The following is a 17652-nucleotide window of genomic DNA, read 5'->3' as shown; positions in this document are numbered from 1 at the left end:
TATCACAACAATTGTGTTTCAGTAAAAAAAAAGTTTGCATAAACACTTGGGTACGTGACAGTAACACAACTTCTCTTTAATGGAAAAACATCTTATTAAAACTTCAGTAAAATAAAGGTTCTGTGAAGAAACTATGAACTGTAAGCAGGCTGTGTTTCTATCAATGGGAAATTTGCAAGAAGCAGTCATCTGTTTGCAAATCACACAGTGCACGCCTTGTAATAGGGGTACTAGGAAGGTGAAATAAGGAAGTTCTCTATAATAAGTTAATCTCTATATATGGAAGCTCTAAGGTAATACTGATTAATGGGACTTAATGGTTGCCAGGTTTCAGTATTTATATCAGTAAACAGAACTTTGTATATCAAGTGACACATTTTCCAGATAACATTTCAGTTTGTCATGGAACTTGCACAGAACAAAAATATGGGCTCAGCAATTACATCATGACTGTACCTGAATATATTCATTTAAAAAAAAAAAAAGAAGAGTTTTTCAGAACTACTATAATTCTGCATAAGCTTTAAGAATTATAGCTTTAGTAAAAATGCTACAGAAAATGTCGGTATGCATTGTTCTTCTGAACATCCGAAATTCAAGTTTTAAGCATCTCCCATAAACACTTTTATTCCACAACGAATCACTGTTCATAAAACGGATATATTTTACAACTCTGAATATGATCTTCTCATTTGATTAAGTTACTGCTTTATTGCTGTGTTCCATATAGGTGTGTAAATGAACGCACGCACACACACACACACACACACACACACACACACACACACACACACACACACACACACACACACACACACACACACACACACACACACACACACAAAATGAGTCTTTCTTCTTCTTTTCCTCAACCATTCTGACTGAAGGGGTTCCTCATTGTGTTAGGTGTTGCTTTGCTTCATGAAGGGCCTGAAAACAAATGAGAAATGTCAGGACTGAAAAAACGTACGTAAAAAGGAAAACAAAAGAATGTATACAACAAAGAAGCACGAACCTTCTCAATAGCATCCATGGCAGAATCATCTTCTAGAAGTTTGGCATAGGACAAAGCTCTTTCAAAGTGGGTGACACAAGATTCATAGTTTCCAAGCTTCACTGATATAAAAGAGTAAACTGGGATCAGGTTAAAGAACTGTGCAACAGTATGACTGATTCAAACACACTGTGGTTTAAGAAGTAAAGTATTAAAGTTGCGTGTCTCTGTTTTGTTAATATAAAGTGATGCATCATAAATAAATAACCAATTACATTCTGACTGTGCAACCAAAACATTGGCATTCAACTGCCACTTCTTATCGGCGATTCCATCAGCAGCAGCTACTGAACGGACGCCATAATCTCGAGCTTCTTCGTGGTGATCGAGCTTCAGGTAACACAAACCGATCTCATGTAACAACCATGTCTTCTCCAAATCACTGCAAACCAGCGGAAGCTTCTTTTCCCAGCTTATAAACAAAATGGAATAAAAAGGATTAAATAAATGTGTCAGAAATAAACATAGTTTTTGGATGAATTCAAGTGCAGGTATTATTTGATTATTTACTTACACTTGAATGGCCTCTGCAAACTCTTCATTTCGAACATAGACTCGGCCAATGTTGTCCAGAGCTCTGGACAGTGCTCCTGGGAGCTTGCTGTAGGTAAAAAAAAAAAAAGATTTCTTAATGTTTAATAATAATAATAATAATAATAGTGATTAAAAAATATTTATAGGAACCTTTCAAGACACTCAGGGACACATAACTGTATGTATAAAAAATGGAAAAATTGTAGAATTAAAATTCAATACTACAGAATCAAAGAGAATAAGCGAGCTTAAAAGGATGTATTTTAATGCTGGTTTTAATAATAGGAAGAAAATCAATATTGTGAGTGTGCTACAGGAGAGATTTCTAAAGATGAGAGGTCCACTCGGCTGAAAGCTCTAAAATCCATGGTAGTCAGACGAGTAGGTGGTATAATGAAAGAAAAAGAGGAGGAGGATCTCAAGGTATAGCAAGGAGTAGCAATGTGCAGAAGACCAGAGAGATATGGTTGTGCGAGATTATGGAGAGACTTGAAAGTAAGAAGCTAAATCTTAAAATGAATGCAATACTTTACAAGAAGCCAGTGAAGCTGCTGACGGTCAATAGTAATATGTTCTATAGAACTGGTTCTGGTCTATGAAGAAGTTTGTGTGGTGGATTTAATCTCTCGTCCAAATATGTAGTTTTACTCCTATTCTGCCTTTCTTCTCACCACTGTTTGGCCAACTCCAGGTCTTTCTGATGATGCTCCAATGCTTTGTCCATGTTTCCCAGGTCAACTAAAGCATTGCCAATGCAACTGTGCAAGGTGCCCAAAACCTCTTTTTTATTAGGAACCTCTTTCTCAGACCACCTCTGCACCATCTTCATGACTTCTTCTGCCTTCTTCAGAGTGCCTTCTGCATTTCCGGACATAAACTCTGGGATGACAAAGAGGACAGTGAGAATTTTTAAACTGAAAGTAAAAGAGAGAATCAAGGTCTATGTTTATCCAGAATGCTATCTTGCCTCTGTCAATTTCATCCAGGCTTTTCAGCAGAAATCCAGAAGAGAGTGCGCTATTACGGCGCTTTGTACATTTCTCTTGCATGAACTTCTGCCTCATTTCTTGTGCAGAAGTAGGCTTCTCCTGGTGCCAAAATTCAGTGCAAGTGTCAAGGTAAGACAGACATCTCTGAATGATGTCCTTCACCTTCTCCCCACTCTTTGTTGTACCTTCTATCAAGTCTGCAAATCATTACATAACAGCTATTAATATTATTCAACAAGAATGAAACAGATATAGTTGTTTTTTTTAAGTAAACATTTTGAACAGTATATGCTAGGTGACAGTTAGATACATAGAAACATACAGTGTGTGTAAATTTGAACAAATAGCAAATTACCTTCATCTTTCATCAGATTTTCTAGATATTTCTTGTCACTATAAAACTCGCCCAGAAGTTGTTTGGTTGTCTTTTCACTCTTTGGGGTTTTCTCAGTCTTCTGATTTTTCTTCTTTGTGAGATTCTGGATAGCTGCAATTGGTTTGGCCCTCTTAACAGTTCAGAAACATAACATAACACTGTGCATCAGAAGACAGGTCAGGCTAAACATTGCATACAGAAAACTGCAGGGGTTTTGGGGGGATTGAGACAAGACACATAATTGAAGCAATGACTCAGCCTTGTTCTACAGAATACATACAGGTGGTGATAGGATTTGAGTGTGCATGGATTTAACTGTTTATGTAACATTTTCAGTCTCTTTCAGTGGGAGAAATGTTTCATTGTTCATCCAAGTGACTTCTTCAGACATGGATTTACCTACCTGGATGATTAAGCATGCATCAAGACAACTGTTCATTGGATTCATAGCAAGAGGGAAGAAATCTTTCTATTGTCTAGCAGTTTTGATATACAGCGAGCTGTAGTGCCTTCCTGCAACGAATCCTGGCTAAATGACAAATACTGTCATTTTTATTGTTATTTCCCTTGTACCGTTAGAACAGCTCTGCCTCTAAGCCTGCATGTTAAATACATTGCTCAAATAAAAATTAAGGGAACTTGTATCAGGAGAAAGGCTGTTAAAGAGAGCTGCACCAGTATTTTTTTCCTTGGTGCAAGGAGGAACAGGAGGAGCACTGCCACAGCCCTACAAAAAGACCTCCAGAAGGCTAATCATTCATGCTGCTCTGACCAAACTGCTCCACACTCTGGTAACTGTGTTGGGAGACAAAGAAAACGTCATTGCAATGGCACATTGAATAGATGTGCCATCCTAGATACACATCTAGTTTCATCCTAGTTACCAGCTGCAAAGACTTTTGGAGGTTTCCTTGGTCTTACCTCTCCAATGCACCAAAGCACGATTCACATTGGTTTAAGCATCCCAGCTGGTAAGATGATGTCCCTTAAGTTTAACTGAGTTTGTGCTGTACTGTGATAATTGTGACTTACCTCAGTGGGGTTGTTTTTATTATTATTATTTACTGAAGATATATGCACCAAAGACTCACCTCACCACCTATGTTGAGAAATGACAGGTCTCCTTTAATCTCCAATTTCACATTGGAAGGACCTAAAAGATGGCAAAGAACAAGCGGCTCATATTTTAGGTAAGGAGATGTGAGATGATTGCAACACTATTAACAAGACACTTACTGCCAACAGAGTTTTCTATGGCCTCCTGTGCTTTCTGGATACCCAGTCTGAACTCCTGCATTTGTGGACGTAGTTTATGGCCTCTGTGGTAAAACACCAGGGCAAATTCAAATTCTCCCATGTAGTATAAAGCTTCTGCCTTCAGGTACAAACCCTAAAATGGTGATTCAAAACAAATGTATACAATAGGCACTGAACCTTTAGCGGGGATATAAAGATACATTTTACTCATTTTCTATCATGACAGCAGAAAAACATTTACCTCAAAAAACGAGTTGTCTCTTTTAAGTGAAGCTTCTGCATCTCTCAAAGCGTTGTCAAACCCTCCCATCTTCAGGTAACATCTGGACCGAGCAACAAAGCACTGCTTGTCACTAGGCTTTAAAGCCAGTGCCTAAACAAAGAAAAGAAGTGAGCCATTTCTAGAGTGCTTAAAAAAATCAGAGAAAAGGTAACGACACTTAACACTTACCTCTGTGAAGCTGTCTATAGCTTTTTTATACTCTCCTGCCTGGTACATCCATTTCCCATCGGCCATTAAAGTTGCGAATACGCCCTTAGATTGCTGGTCTTCGAGGTCTGCGTCGATGTTTGCCATTTTTGGCCACTTTTAAACTTTCTTTCCGTCAACTTGAAGCCAGTTTAACTCGTATAAACTTTAGCCCAACGCATCGATCCACGTTTAGCTGGTATCCTAGCAACACCAACAAACGAATCGCGAGGAAGCAGCGCCCTCTGCTGCTCATCTCCTGCAGTACACCAACCTCCACGCTACTTTTTTCTTAAAATTCCGAAACAAAACAAAGATATAAACCTATTTTAGAAGCCTCTTTATGACTGTGATATTTTCCCCACTCTATGGTTCACATTTTACTCACTCCAGTTCTTTTTTGGCAACTTAAAATATTTTTAAAGTTTTAATTTCTGCTGCCCTCTTGGTCAGATCTCTTTTGAAAAAGACATTTTTAATGTCCGTGAAATTTTACTAGAACAAATAAGACATATAAAAGTCACTTTCCCCAATAACTGTTTGCAGCTCTATTCACGAGATACATCATTCTTTTCTGGCAAATACAGGACATCACTTTTTTGGCATGATACCAGATTGCAGGACTCACTCCCACAGCAATCTGTAAAACCACACGGTATCTTTATGCAATACTTCTAAACTAATGATTCCAAACAAAAGAAAGATATCAATCTAGGGGAAACCCAGAGGAGGCCAACTTTATTGTCATGGCTGGTACTTTTCCAGGGAAAAGAGTGGATGGTCTCACTCTCACCATAAAGAGCAAAAACAATCAGAGCAAAATGAGGACACTCTTCATACTCAAGTGCACCAATGGACTAATGGGGAAATGATTAAACATTCCTACGTTTCAATCATCACACAGCACCTGAACATTTTGGACAACAGCAAACAGATTTCACTTTATGTGGAGCAATAAAGTTGTCACTTTTGCTCGATGCCTCCACCTTGCATTGAATAAAATTAGACAGCTTCAATGTCAAATAACCTCTACTGTATACTGTAATCGATTTGAGCTTAAAATGCCATGCAGATCTAGCAAACCAATCATCTTCCTGAGGTTTTTTGGTTATTTTTTTTCCCAACGTAGTGTTCATGGTGGGTGCCTCTTTCAATCTTAGGAGAAGAGCATCTTCATCTTACGCTGACGTTTATATCAGACAGCAAATTTACAATAAATATACATTATGACGATAAAAAAATGGAAAAAAAGAAACTCAACTATTATCACAAATCAACACTTTACATTCCAGTAAAATGTACAATGCAGCAATCTGTGAATGGCAACATCAAATGTGAAACAACAGAAGGGACGGAGACTTTGCTGACAACAAAACCAGCACGGCCGTCTCCTCTGCCGCCTTTCTAGTGTGCTTCGGCTGAATTACATGCGTAGGTCTAGACTCCAGCTGTTGTCAACTTAAAAAAGAAGATTGAGTGCTCCCAAAGGCTTATGACAAGGAGGCAGTTTTCAGTGCGAATTCGTAGCAGCCAACTGTCTGTGTGACAGATTCGTCAAAAAAAAAAAAAAAAAAAAAAAAAAACGGGGATGGTGCAGCTTGCTCAGTGATTTCCATCACAAATCACTGAGCAAGTTATTAACTGTCATGCAGAGAATACCCCCCCTCAGCAGTAAGTTGAGATGAGCAGGATAATAGCTTGCTCGAGAGTTTTCCCCAGGATGGCACTTCCTGCATGGATCCCTAAAAGCTCTAATATAATAGCTGTGCAATCTTTCCTATTTGAAAAATCCAGACTATTTGGACCAGTGTTGTTAGCCATTACCGACTTTCAAGTTTGTTTAATTCTGGAAGGAAGAAAACTAAATCCAAAACCAGTAAAACTACCAACTCAGTTTGAGCCAACTTGGTGTCCTTTGCTAGACGGGCATTTGCTGCATTGGGTTGCATTCATTCAGTCAATGGCATATACAGGAAACTGACTTGCAAATCAGTCAGTTATTAAATACAGATGATGGGTTGTGGGGTTGACATTGTTGGAAAGTCCTGATGTAGTAACTGTTTAGGTAGTCGACTCTTCCAATTAACCAAACTGGAAGAAGAAATTTCCAGGTCCAGATGCTGAAAATAATAAAAAAAACAAAACCATTAGCGCATTTAGGATATTCTCAGATTGTGGGACTCCTTCCAAATGGCTGGCAGAGGGACAGATTTTTACTTTCAAACAGAACATATGTTACCTTCGAAACTAAAACCCCCTGGACCTCCAAAGAATGCCTTGAAAATGTTGTTGGCATCAAAATCTGGAAAGAAAGAAAACACAAGAAGCGACATGAACACAGAACTATCTGGCTGAATTTTCTCGTATCATTTCAATCTGATCATCCTTGAGACCTCACACACTGAAGTCGGCCCATATGCTCACCTCCCATGTTCATGCCGTCATCCTCTAGATCCTGTCCGGTGTCGTAGCGAGACTTTTTCTTTGCGTCAGAAAGCACGCTGAAAGCTTCGCCCACTTCCTTAAACTTCTTTTCCTCTTCCTTCTGTACCTCAGCACTAGCTCCACTGTGACGGTCTAAAGGGAGGGGGAAAAATGAAAGCAGTATTATATTTGGTAATTTAAATCAAAGTCCTTCTAGAAGCAAATCTCACAGCTCAGCTGCCATACCAAAAATCACCCATGTCACTTATTTAGGCAGTTATTTTGAAGGATTATCTAAACTGATTTTCATTTCAAATGTCTGAATAAAGATAAGATTAAAAAAAAAAAACAGTTCCCTAATATAATGTTTTAAAATATCTTTTCACTGGAAATTATATGGCCATATTTGCTGCAGAAAAACTTCCCCCTACAATTCAGGACTCTTCATTGATGTGATGTTTAGTTCTCTTTTTACGTAGAAATCAAGCACCTGGGTGATGTAAAAGTGCCCGTTTGCGGTAAGCTTTCTTGATCTCCTCTTCTGTTGCGTTCTTATCCACCCCGAGGATTTTGTAGTAATCTTTCCGTTTGCTTTTCTTCAGTTCCAGCTGGGAATTCTTCAGGAGTTGCTTGTGTTCTAGGTAATAAAGTCAAAAACACACAGCATGTAGATTAGTAAGCATTGCATTAAAAACAGTTATGTAATGTCTCTAAAGTGGCAACTTAATACTAGTCCAAAGGTGCCAATATGTGGAAAAGGAGCACTGTGAGGTGGTAATATCTGCTCTGCCCCCACCTTTTGTCTTCTCTGTCTGGTAAACCTTTTCATAGTCCCGCACTGCCTCTTCGTACTGCTCCGTGTCCATGTAGCTGCAGGACACCAAGCACAAGTCTTTCAGTCAATTCGTTACTCAATTTGAACTATAAAATACAAAAGTGTCGGTAAAAAAGTGAAGCTTCTGCTTAAAGAAACCAAATGACATACAAGTTGGTCTGTCTACTAACAACAAAGTAAAATCTTCGGCATACCACTGTGCTCTCCTTAAATAGGCCTTGATGTAGGTCTCATCCAGTTTGATGGCCTTCGTGCAGTCTTCAATGGCCTGTTCTAGTTTCTTGAGCTTTCAAAGAAAAAGAAAATGTGAACATGTGAGGCAAAGAGACAGGAAAAGGTAGTGACCTGTGGTGTCTGTATGCCTACAATTGACATATTTTAATGAAACTAATGTTATGTCTTACCTTTGATCCGACTGTAGCTCTATTACAGTACAGCTTGGCATTTGTCTTGATGTTATTAGGGTCTATTGTTAGCGCCTCAGAGTACAGCTCACATGCTGCCTCATAGTTTCCCTCCTTGAATGCCTTGTTTCCTTCCTCCTTCTTGGCTTTTAGCGCTTTGGCATTCTGGGTAGAAAATTCATACAGCAGCTTTAAAAGCTCCTCTGAGCTAACTGAAACCTCAAGCAGACTGGTGAAGGAGATTTTTTTCCCCCTGCTAAATTTGTGTTAGCTGTTAGCTACTGAGTTACTCACTCTGCACGCAAGCCGAGCCTTGTCGTGGTCAGGAGCCATACGCAGGGCCTGGACAAAGAACTGCACAGCCTTATCAATGCAGTCCTCATAGTACAGACAAAGACCACGCACGTACAGAGCGTCCGCGTTAGTGGAGTCCATTCGAAGAATATCACTGGATACAAACAGATAATTACAGGCAAAGTGCAATTAAAAAGAATAAATCACATTAAAAAATGTACTGTTACACCATCTTCAAAGGAGAAGTTCATTTCTGAAAACTCAACTGTTTAATGTATTGCAGACAACCTAGTAAAGATCAGAAGAGTCAAATCATGACAATCGCTGTTCCCACTATTCAGAACATATAGTAAGCACTACATATAAACACAACAAGGAATCTTCATGTTCAAGGCAAACTGGAGTGATTAAATTTAAGGATCCGTGCCCTGACCAGCTGTGATTTTTCATCCTGACAGTTCTTCAACCTGCATGGAAATCACTGCTTGCACATTTCAGTGGCCCTGTCTGAGAAAGGCATACTGTTTTGTTGTACTTCATGTTAGGGCAACTACATACCTCAGTGACTTTTCCCCCATTATATCCCTTTGACAATAATGTCAAAAAATAAATAAATCTTTTCAAGTGTGCATTCTTACCTGGCTACAGACTGAGCCTCGGGGTATCGCCCCAGCAGGGCTAAACACTCTGCTTTTAGTATCTTGAACTTGTGACAAGCGGAGGCAGAATCCAAGGCACGGTCCATGCAAAAGACAACCTAAACACAAGCAGATACCTGCAGTACGTGATGCTTGACTTGGCAGGTATTTATGACATAATACACCTCACAAATAACACACCTCACAAATAAAACACACACACACAAAACAAAAAAACAACTAAAACTGTATCTAATGAGTAGCTTACCATCCTGAAATCTCTCTTCTCAAATCCAATCTCTGCCATTCTCTCATATTCAAGGATAGATTCTGCATTCTTCACCTGCCAAAGGAATTTATGATATTCAGTAACCATGAGGAAGAACTTCAGTGCTTCTCAGAAACTGCTAGTCTCTTGAGTGCCATGCTTATTAAATCCAGGTCAGAATAAGTACAAGTGATTGTGAACTACTACTACTGGATTTCCATTCAAACCTTTTTTTGCTCTTTATTTTCACTGGCTTGGCCAAAGCCAATTTAATAGTGGATAATCATGTCCAAGTTGTTAGGTCATGCTCTCTGCAACTGAGGCCAACTCACCTCCTGCTGGGCCTGGCTGTTGTCTGACTCCAGCTCTAGAACTCTCTGGAAACAGCGGCTGGCAGCCATAGCATTCCCAAGCAACAGGTGGCACTTGCCCTCTCGCAGATGGCCCTGTAAGTAAAAGATTTACAGTTCACAGCCTAAAGTGATAATACCCTGTAATGACCAACATCATTAAAAACATATGACTGCCTCTAAAATATTTATCTGTTATGTAATATATTACTAGACTACAACCAACAACAGTGCTGGAGCTTATGTGTTTATTGGCCTTGTAATACTACAGATATAGACCACTGGTGACTTATACAAGATCTGCAATAAACAAAAGCTTTTACAGTCTATGTGAAAATCTGTATTGCTCTAAAGCCATTGCTTGTTAGAAATATTTACAAAGGAAAATCCTCACTACTATCTATATATCTATATATATATATATATATGAATGGAATTTCTTTAATTCTTCAACCCACCTTGATGAAGGTGTTGTCTAGTCGTACTGCTTGCTGGCAATCCTCTAGAGCGTCTCTATACCGGCACAACATCATTAGTGTCGCTGCCCGATTTCCATAGTAACTTGCATTCTTTGGGCACATATCTGTTATGTTAAATTAAGAAAATTTTATTAATATTCTACCAGGGACATGTTGGATGCAAATGTTAAAATTCTCGTCCACATGAGAAATTAGCATAGCTTCTATCCACAGAAATATATACTGAAATTGTTTAGAAAGAATTACCAATGGCCTTGGTGTAATAATTGAATGCTTCTGCATAATCCTTCTTGACATAAAAAGCATTGCCTTGTTCTTTGAAGCTCTCTGCTTCCCTGTGTAGAAATGGGCAAAAAGAAAGAAATCAAATAAAGCTTGCAGGCAAATCTAAAACAAGTGAGAAGAGAAAAACACATGACAGGTGGTAAGATAAGTAGAGGTAGACTTGCTGAATTGTTTCTTGACTAGAGGTAGGTAATTACTTTTTTTCATATTCATGTTTTCGAGTAAAGAAAGAATGACACAATGTGCATTTGACAGTTTGCTGGACTGAGTTAGCTAAACATAGAACAAGTCAAACTAGCAGGACAGAGTGCACGTATTCCCAGCCAACACGCAGCAATGAGACTGAGCCAGGAACATATGACACCATCCTGAAGGGCTACTGCCGTTACTTTTTTTGGAGGCCTGTCATACTTCACATCACGAACACTCATTAACTGAATGGTGCCATTAAGTAATTAGCCAGCTTTGGTCATCTCTGGGATGTGAAAGCAAAACTCTTAACTCCGATCAACTTTCACACTTAACGATTAACCACCAACTTACATACGTTACTGTGAACGAAACCCAGAAATCCAACACAAGGGCTAGCTAAAGTGGAAGGCAACCGAGCTAGATGCTTTCCAGGGCCAAATTTAGCTAAACTGTTAGCGGTAGCGCGCTGGTAAGCTCTCATGTTGCGACAAGAAAATTAACACGACGGGGGCTTTTGAGCACACATATCAATAAAAGACTTTGATATACGCGTTTTTCATTCGCTGACAACATAGCTGTAATTTCCACCACCTTTCTAATTCTTCATCGCTGAGCAGTTCCATGTCAGGGTCCATGTTCACAGCATCACAGCTCTCCGTCGCCATTTTGCCGTCAATGAGAAAGGCGGGGCTACATACTGCAGTCGTTACGTACAACATAAACAGGAAGTAGCACATTTGGGAAGGTAAGCGTTTTCTCAAGCGAAATTATGACAATTAGCAAATAAATGTCGGCAAAATAACCAGAAGTATCAGCGTGTGTATTTTTGAAGACACGTTTTTACTAGCATTTGTCATATACAGGCAACATTAATGGCTGGTTTTGTGATATAGTGGTTTTGTGTCTTCCCGAAGCTAATGCTAAGCTATTTTCTGTACAAACGTCTCCAAATTAGCTATCGTTTGCGACGCAAAAACTTAAAATAACTATGTCAGATAAAAGGGGTTTTTTTTGCCAGTGGGCTCTTCTAACTTGTAAGTTAGCTAGTGTGCATAGTAGCACAGTTTATCTACAAAGGAAACCAAATAAGGCGTACTGTGTTGTTGTGTTTTGCATTGTTTCTAAGTAATGGCTTTGATCAATTGGGTAGTTTTTGTTTTTTGTTTCTTCTGTCCTAAACAGATTTTCGGACTGGAGAGTGAGAAACCGTCATGGGTAAAAGCTGTAAAGTGGTGGTTTGTGGTCAAGCCGCAGTAGGAAAAACGGCTGTGTTAGAACAACTACTGTATGCCAATCATGTTGCAGGTATGTCGCTTCCCTACATTATCATATATTACCTCAATGAGTCAAATGATGTATGGTCAATGTGGTTTATCCCCGAGTGATCGCAGCAAAGCATAATATAATTTGTTGTCGACTTGCAGTAGTGTTGATGTTATTGAGTGAGTATTCTCTCTGTCGTCCATTAGTTATTTATAACTAATGTGACAGTATGTAATCGTAACTGAAATCGTGATTAAAACGTAGCAAAATTGATTTGGTGCTATATAAAGTTTAAATGAATTAACTCAACGCTTGGTGAGTTAACAGTATATAACAGTTGTATTAAAAGTTTATAACATCTAAGACTCGCATGTTGTCATCTTAATATTTGTGCAGCATATCACATCATTTGTGTCCACCTTTGTTTATTTCTTGGTAGGTTCAGAGCCAATGGAGACCCTTGAGGATATCTATATTGGCTCCATAGAAACTGACCGTGGCACACGAGAGCAGGTGCGCTTCTATGACACCCGTGGACTCCGGGATGGGATGGAGTTTCCCCGACATTACTACACTTTTGCTGATGGCTTCGTACTAGTCTACAGCATTGATAGTAAAGAGTCCTTTAAACGAATGGAGGCCCTTAAGAAAGACATTGATCGCCACAGAGACAAGAAAGAGGTAAGCAGTAAATACAATTAATGTGTATAGTGAGGGCATGGGTTTTGATTGGTACACCTCACAGTTACTTGTTCTGTTCTAGTAATTTCAGAATAGAAGAAGTTATGTTTATTAAAAACCTCATAAAGATTCTGCTCAAAGTGTGGCTCATCTAATATATGTGATATCTAATATATCACTATTTTTTAATAAATAGATATACATAAAAAGGTTTAGTATAGGTGGTGTAGTGATTAGCACGGTTGCTTCACAGTAAGGAGGTCTTAGGTTTTAATCCACCAGCCTTTCTGTGTGACTGTCTGCCCATCTTTGCTTGGGTTCTTTCTGGGTTGTCTAGTTTCCCACAGTCCAAAGACATGCATGAGTTAGGTTAATTGGTGATTCTAAATTGCCATTATGTGTAAATGTGAGTGTGACTGGTTGTTTATCTCTCTATTTGCCTTGCGTTAAACTGAGGGCCTGTCCAGGCTGTCCCCTAAATTGGATAAGGGAAAGAAAATGGATGGATAAAAACAGTACAATATAGAATACATAAAGCTGCAGAATATTCTGCACCAGTATGCAGAATGCATTGTTATTTAATATTGTAACATTAGTTGTCAGGCTTTAGTCATTGTTGTAGCCTTGCTTTGGGGGTCATGTTTCATTAATGTGCACTTAAAGAGGGATGACAAGCCTTTATAAATTCATGACACAGCAGTTCGAGAGCTTTTTGGGTCTGATACAGGTCTCTGGGATATTAAAGAAGCAAGCAAGCCAGAGATGCCAGATATTGATTCATCTGCCCTATGTCCTGGGATGATATTTCTAAATTATTAATTTGAATATTGTTTCCTCCCAGTCATATTTAATTTTCACCAGACAATCTGCTGTATCTGAAGCCACAGCAGCTGTCATGAAGCACAATGTGAAGAGTTGTACAGTGACTAATGTGGAACTAACTTGATAATCTGATCTATAGGTAACCATTGTTGTGCTGGGTAATAAACTGGACAAGCAGGAAGAGAGGAGAGTTGACTTGAACGTGGCCCAGAATTGGGCGAAGAATGAGAAGGTGCGTCTGTGGGAGGTGTCTGTAGTGGACCGACGTACACTCATTGAACCCTTTGTCTACCTCGCCAGCAAAATGACCCAGCCACAGAGCAAGTCCACTTTCCCTCTCAGCCGCAATAAGAATAAGGGCAGTGGTTCAACAGATAGCTAAAATATCCGAAACAGCTTTTGAAAGGGGAGGCATGTTAAAGGAAACCCTGTTTTATTAAAACATATATATTTTATCAACATGAAGGATTGACTTAGTAAAAATTTGAGAAGGCAGAGAAATTATGTTGAGAAGGAAGGCAGGATGATTGTATGGATCTTTGTAAACAGAGAGCACTGTTAATATTAATAAAACACCTGCATTTCATATTTGTTAAAAACAAAATTCTTAACTAATTATGATTTTTGTAAATTCTTTATGTCTCTGTCATCTGTATATGTATCACATTTCCCGTTCTCAAATAATTCCCATTTTTTCCAGGTAGAAAAATGTTCAAACTGTTTCACCTGCATTGATAAACATGTGCGATAGACTGTGTGATTTAGAGCTACATACTGTAGCTCTTGATCTACTGACAATCATCATTTTGATCTCAGTTTATATTTGAGATTCCAGAGATTTAAGCTATCATAGTCACTTGAGGCTCACTGTAATGATGACGAAGGACCTTACACATAGTTTGTACACTGGCTACTTTTTTTTTTCTTTCGGTAAACCTGTGCACTAAATGTATACACGGACTGAACCAAAAATGGCAGCAGTTTCAAATGTTACCCAATAACTGCATCACACAAATGCTGAATATCATATTGGAAAAGGAATGATGACTGAAAGGGTTTCATAGATGCATTATTTATATTGTACATAAACTGTCCTGTCTGTTGATGTGGAGATTTGTTACACCTTACACGTTTGTTGCTGAGATTTACTGTTTAATATTGTCACGTGAATCACTCAGATTCTTTATCACATTTAGCTTTCTGTACGGGTGTGATGAGTCTGACTACAAGATGGTCAGATGATATTTCAGTGTTTCTGCAGGCTGAAGTGCTACTTTTTCTTGTTGCATGTAAAAGAGAACACTCGATTTAGTTAAATTCCATTTCAATGTCAACACGATTCATTCGTCACTGATGAAATCGGTGTATTGGGTTTTTTTTTCTTCTGGGGTGTAAAGTAGAACCTATCACTGGACTGGTGTAGCATGAAGTCATGTATGAGCAGCTTTTAATGTTAGTTTCACTAAAATGGGGAAATGTGAAAATTTGTCAGTTCCAGGGTCTGTCAACACTATATCATGCAGCTTTTTTTTCTTGTGAAGATTAACCTTTATGTATAAATATCCTGAAAATGTGCTTTTTTGAGATGTTTGCATGTTTTGTAAACAGATTAAAGCCTTTGACTGTGCCTAATTAGAATTTGTGGTTGTGGGTTAGGTAATTCAACATAGAACAGGTGTCATTCTATTTTTCTGTTTGCTATTTTCTGCACCATTCTTCTTATTTCTACTTTTCTATTTACAAAATTGTGTCAGTAAGATGTAAAACTCAAAAAACAGAAGCTGGAATTGAAGACTGAAGATTTAATCTGATTTAGAAATTTTGAGTAAAAGCAACCTCTGCTGTCACTTATTTTATTGCAGAAGTCTCTGATCTTGTGGTTAAACAGGATTTTTCACATGGTTTTGTAAAAAGACCCTACTTTCATTTGACTTTCAACTGTAGCTAATCGATTATCACAAGTCACATCTAATATCAGTTAAAACATGTTTGTTGTCTTCACACGCTTGAAAATAGACTCATGGCATTTGAAGGACCACGAGTGATGTGGGTGGCACTCCACAACAGTCCCAGTTTCTCATGTGGCCCCTTAGGAAAATTAATTGCCCACGCCTTTAAGATGTTTCACCTCTAATTGGAGTCCTTTAGGTTACATGAGTGTGGGTTGAAACGCCTCTCGAGAGTGCCTTAGAGCTGGTGGACTTAAATGTGAGTGACAGGGTGGGTCAATGATTATCAATGTGACTGTGGGCTTTTAGAACTGGAGAGACTTTTTAGATGAGAGGTGAGCCTGCTTGGAGAAGCTTAAAAAATGCAGCTCCCTTCAACTCAAGCACTTAAGACCAGAGATGGGCAGTAACGCGTTACTGTAATCTGATTACTTTTTCAAATAATGAGTAAAGTAAGGGATTACTATTGCAAAAACGGTAATTAGATTACCGTTACTTTCCCGTAGAAACGCTGCGTTACTAAAACCGTGATTTTTGCGAGAATGTCTCACGACAGTGATGTAAGCGAGTGCGTCGTTAGTGACAACAGCTGTGTGCAGATCAACAATGGATCATATATCGATTGTGGGAGAGAGTATGAGCGTGCAGCGTTTAAAGCGTGGAAGTATTGACCTTACTTTGAGTTTGATTCCATAAAAAGTGACAAAAACATTAGTGTCCATCGTGCGTGGGAAGAAAACTTCTTTTTACAGCGAAAAAACCCCTTCCAAGCAAGCACCGAGTGCGCAATGACGTAATGGGAAACTCACAGAGAAACTCGCGGATTCTTCAACTGACCGTGGCACACCTGCACCAGGGTAAACCTCCGCCTACCGCAGTTCTGCTTTACAGGTGAAAATAGAGCAACAGGACCGCTGAGTCTTTGACTTTATTTATTTTCTGCTGTGTTTTACTTGCATCTATTTGAAAGAGTGAGTGTAAACACAAAAAATATTTTATTTTATGTGCTGGAATGTGCAGAAAATAGGTTTAAATGTTAAACTAATTTATTCAAGTCAGAGAATGTTGCATATAATTAAAATTTTGCTTGATGCATAAAGTTAAAAGATTAAAACTGATAAAACAAGTTTTTATCAAAAGGTACCTCTCCATTTGATTACATTTTGTATGATGGATTATGTAGAAAAAGTAGAATTGGGCTGAAAGATCTATGCTTTATCACCTCTTCAGGTTGTAAATCGTGTTTTTAAAAAGTAACTAAGTAATTAATTACTTTTGAAAATAAGTAATCAGTAAAGTAACGGGATTACTTTTTTGGGGAAGTAATCAGTAATTAGTTACTGATTACTTTTTTCAAGTAACTTGACCAACACTGCTTAAGACCGCCACGACTTGCATGAATGAGAACCTACATAGACCAACGTACCATTGAAATCAGCGACTGTGCAGTCCTTGATTGACACTTAAACCCCCACGGATCGCCATTTGGCGTTTTCTACCTTTAAAACCCGGAGAGCAGCCAAATGGCTTTTAGCTAGGCTTTAGCTTCAGCCAAGTGGAAGCTATATTTTATCATTCATATGTATATTGGGTCATTATCTGGGAATTCTGGAGGGAGGGGAGTGGGGGTGTGTGATTGAGGGCGTGGGGGAGCTGCTAAAAGCTGTGCACTTCCTTTTGTGTTTCATCTTGATGCATTCTCAATCATCCAGGGAAATAAATCTCCAAAAGTCACCAACTTGGAGTGTTTCAGTTTGCCATCTTAGGGAGAAATCAACACACATGGGTGTATGTCCTTTGTTGCTCAGATTTATTGATAAAAACAGTACAAAAAACCAACCATTTGTACACATATTTACAAATAATAATAAAAAGTGAGTGAGTACAAACAATTCAACATTTTCAGCAATCACTCACAATCCTGGCACTGCCATGGTATCTGTAGTCTGCATTTACCACATGTGTATCTGTTGCAGTGAACACATCGCACAGTGGCATGATTGTTCTTGCAGTTGTGTTTGACCTGACACGTGGCTCTTTTTCCAGGGCTAGGTGTGGAGGGTTGTGTCCGAAGCAACTGTTCTTTTCT

The 17652-nt window shown here is 38.7% G+C and overlaps 3 protein-coding genes across 6 annotated transcripts; 1 reads left to right on the top strand and 2 right to left on the bottom strand.

Moving 5' to 3' along the window:
* Positions 1–51: 51 nt before the first annotated feature.
* odad4 (outer dynein arm docking complex subunit 4) lies at positions 52–4916 on the bottom strand. 3 transcript variants are annotated; one of them, XR_013098393.1, is made up of 12 exons: positions 4662–4916; positions 4452–4583; positions 4190–4343; positions 4045–4106; positions 2933–3083; positions 2556–2774; positions 2260–2467; positions 1569–1655; positions 1270–1466; positions 1016–1116; positions 844–930; positions 52–769 (listed from the first exon to the last, which is right to left on the bottom strand). XR_013098393.1 is itself a non-coding variant. In XM_004552302.5 (11 exons), exons 1-11 carry the CDS (start codon positions 4785–4787, stop codon positions 895–897), a joined length of 1473 nt encoding a protein of 490 aa, XP_004552359.3. In that variant the 5' UTR covers positions 4788–4915; the 3' UTR covers positions 52–894. The 3 variants fall into 3 exon arrangements, 2 of the variants coding, with proteins under 2 accessions (XP_004552359.3, XP_004552360.3); XM_004552302.5 differs by having other exon boundaries at positions 52–930; positions 4662–4915; XM_004552303.6 differs by having other exon boundaries at positions 52–930; positions 4190–4272; positions 4662–4800.
* A 475-nt stretch (positions 4917–5391) lies between these two features.
* On the bottom strand, positions 5392–11567 carry dnajc7 (DnaJ (Hsp40) homolog, subfamily C, member 7). The gene is made up of 14 exons (XM_004552299.5): positions 11440–11567; positions 10618–10706; positions 10351–10475; positions 9875–9988; positions 9543–9617; positions 9275–9393; positions 8637–8790; positions 8343–8507; positions 8133–8224; positions 7900–7973; positions 7594–7740; positions 7104–7256; positions 6919–6981; positions 5392–6799 (listed from the first exon to the last, which is right to left on the bottom strand). The coding sequence occupies exons 1-14, from the start codon at positions 11565–11567 to the stop codon at positions 6762–6764; spliced, it is 1536 nt and encodes a 511-aa protein (XP_004552356.3). The 3' UTR covers positions 5392–6761.
* nkiras2 (NFKB inhibitor interacting Ras-like 2) lies at positions 11456–15241 on the top strand. Of its 2 annotated transcripts, none has more exons than XM_004552301.6 (4): positions 11456–11593; positions 12031–12153; positions 12551–12792; positions 13754–15241. In XM_004552301.6, exons 2-4 carry the CDS (start codon positions 12060–12062, stop codon positions 13994–13996), a joined length of 579 nt encoding a protein of 192 aa, XP_004552358.1. In that variant the 5' UTR covers positions 11456–11593; positions 12031–12059; the 3' UTR covers positions 13997–15241. The 2 variants fall into 2 exon arrangements, with proteins under 2 accessions (XP_004552358.1, XP_076739474.1); XM_076883359.1 differs by having other exon boundaries at positions 11566–11593; positions 11999–12153.
* The last annotated feature ends 2411 nt before the right edge of the window (positions 15242–17652 follow it).

This window comes from Maylandia zebra, linkage group LG4 (assembly GCF_041146795.1).
Source record: "Maylandia zebra isolate NMK-2024a linkage group LG4, Mzebra_GT3a, whole genome shotgun sequence".
Lineage (NCBI taxonomy): Eukaryota > Metazoa > Chordata > Actinopteri > Cichliformes > Cichlidae > Maylandia > Maylandia zebra.
The sequence above is the reverse complement of the archived record's forward strand: the minus strand, read 5'-3'. Positions and strand labels throughout refer to the sequence as shown.

What these genes read in the sequence shown, in the direction of transcription:
- odad4 (XM_004552302.5), bottom strand. Translation starts at nt 4,787, where the DNA reads ATGGCAAACATCGACGCAGACCTCGAAGACCAGCAATCTAAGGGCGTA. An exon ending in CTATAGACAGCTTCACAGAG is followed by an intron (nt 4,584 to 4,661) that starts GTAAGTGTTAAG and finishes TTCTTTGTTTAG; the next exon opens with GCACTGGCTTTAAAGCCTAG. An exon ending in CATAGAAAACTCTGTTGGCA is followed by an intron (nt 4,107 to 4,189) that starts GTAAGTGTCTTG and finishes GCCATCTTTTAG; the next exon opens with GTCCTTCCAATGTGAAATTG.
- dnajc7 (XM_004552299.5), bottom strand. Translation starts at nt 11,567, where the DNA reads ATGTTGTACGTAACGACTGCAGTATGTAGCCCCGCCTTTCTCATTGAC. An exon ending in AGAAGAGAGATTTCAGGATG is followed by an intron (nt 9,394 to 9,542) that starts GTAAGCTACTCA and finishes GCTTGTGTTTAG; the next exon opens with GTTGTCTTTTGCATGGACCG. An exon ending in GAGCTACAGTCGGATCAAAG is followed by an intron (nt 8,225 to 8,342) that starts GTAAGACATAAC and finishes TTTCTTTGAAAG; the next exon opens with CTCAAGAAACTAGAACAGGC.
- nkiras2 (XM_004552301.6), top strand. Translation starts at nt 12,060, where the DNA reads ATGGGTAAAAGCTGTAAAGTGGTGGTTTGTGGTCAAGCCGCAGTAGGA. An exon ending in GTATGCCAATCATGTTGCAG is followed by an intron (nt 12,154 to 12,550) that starts GTATGTCGCTTC and finishes ATTTCTTGGTAG; the next exon opens with GTTCAGAGCCAATGGAGACC. An exon ending in GCCACAGAGACAAGAAAGAG is followed by an intron (nt 12,793 to 13,753) that starts GTAAGCAGTAAA and finishes TCTGATCTATAG; the next exon opens with GTAACCATTGTTGTGCTGGG.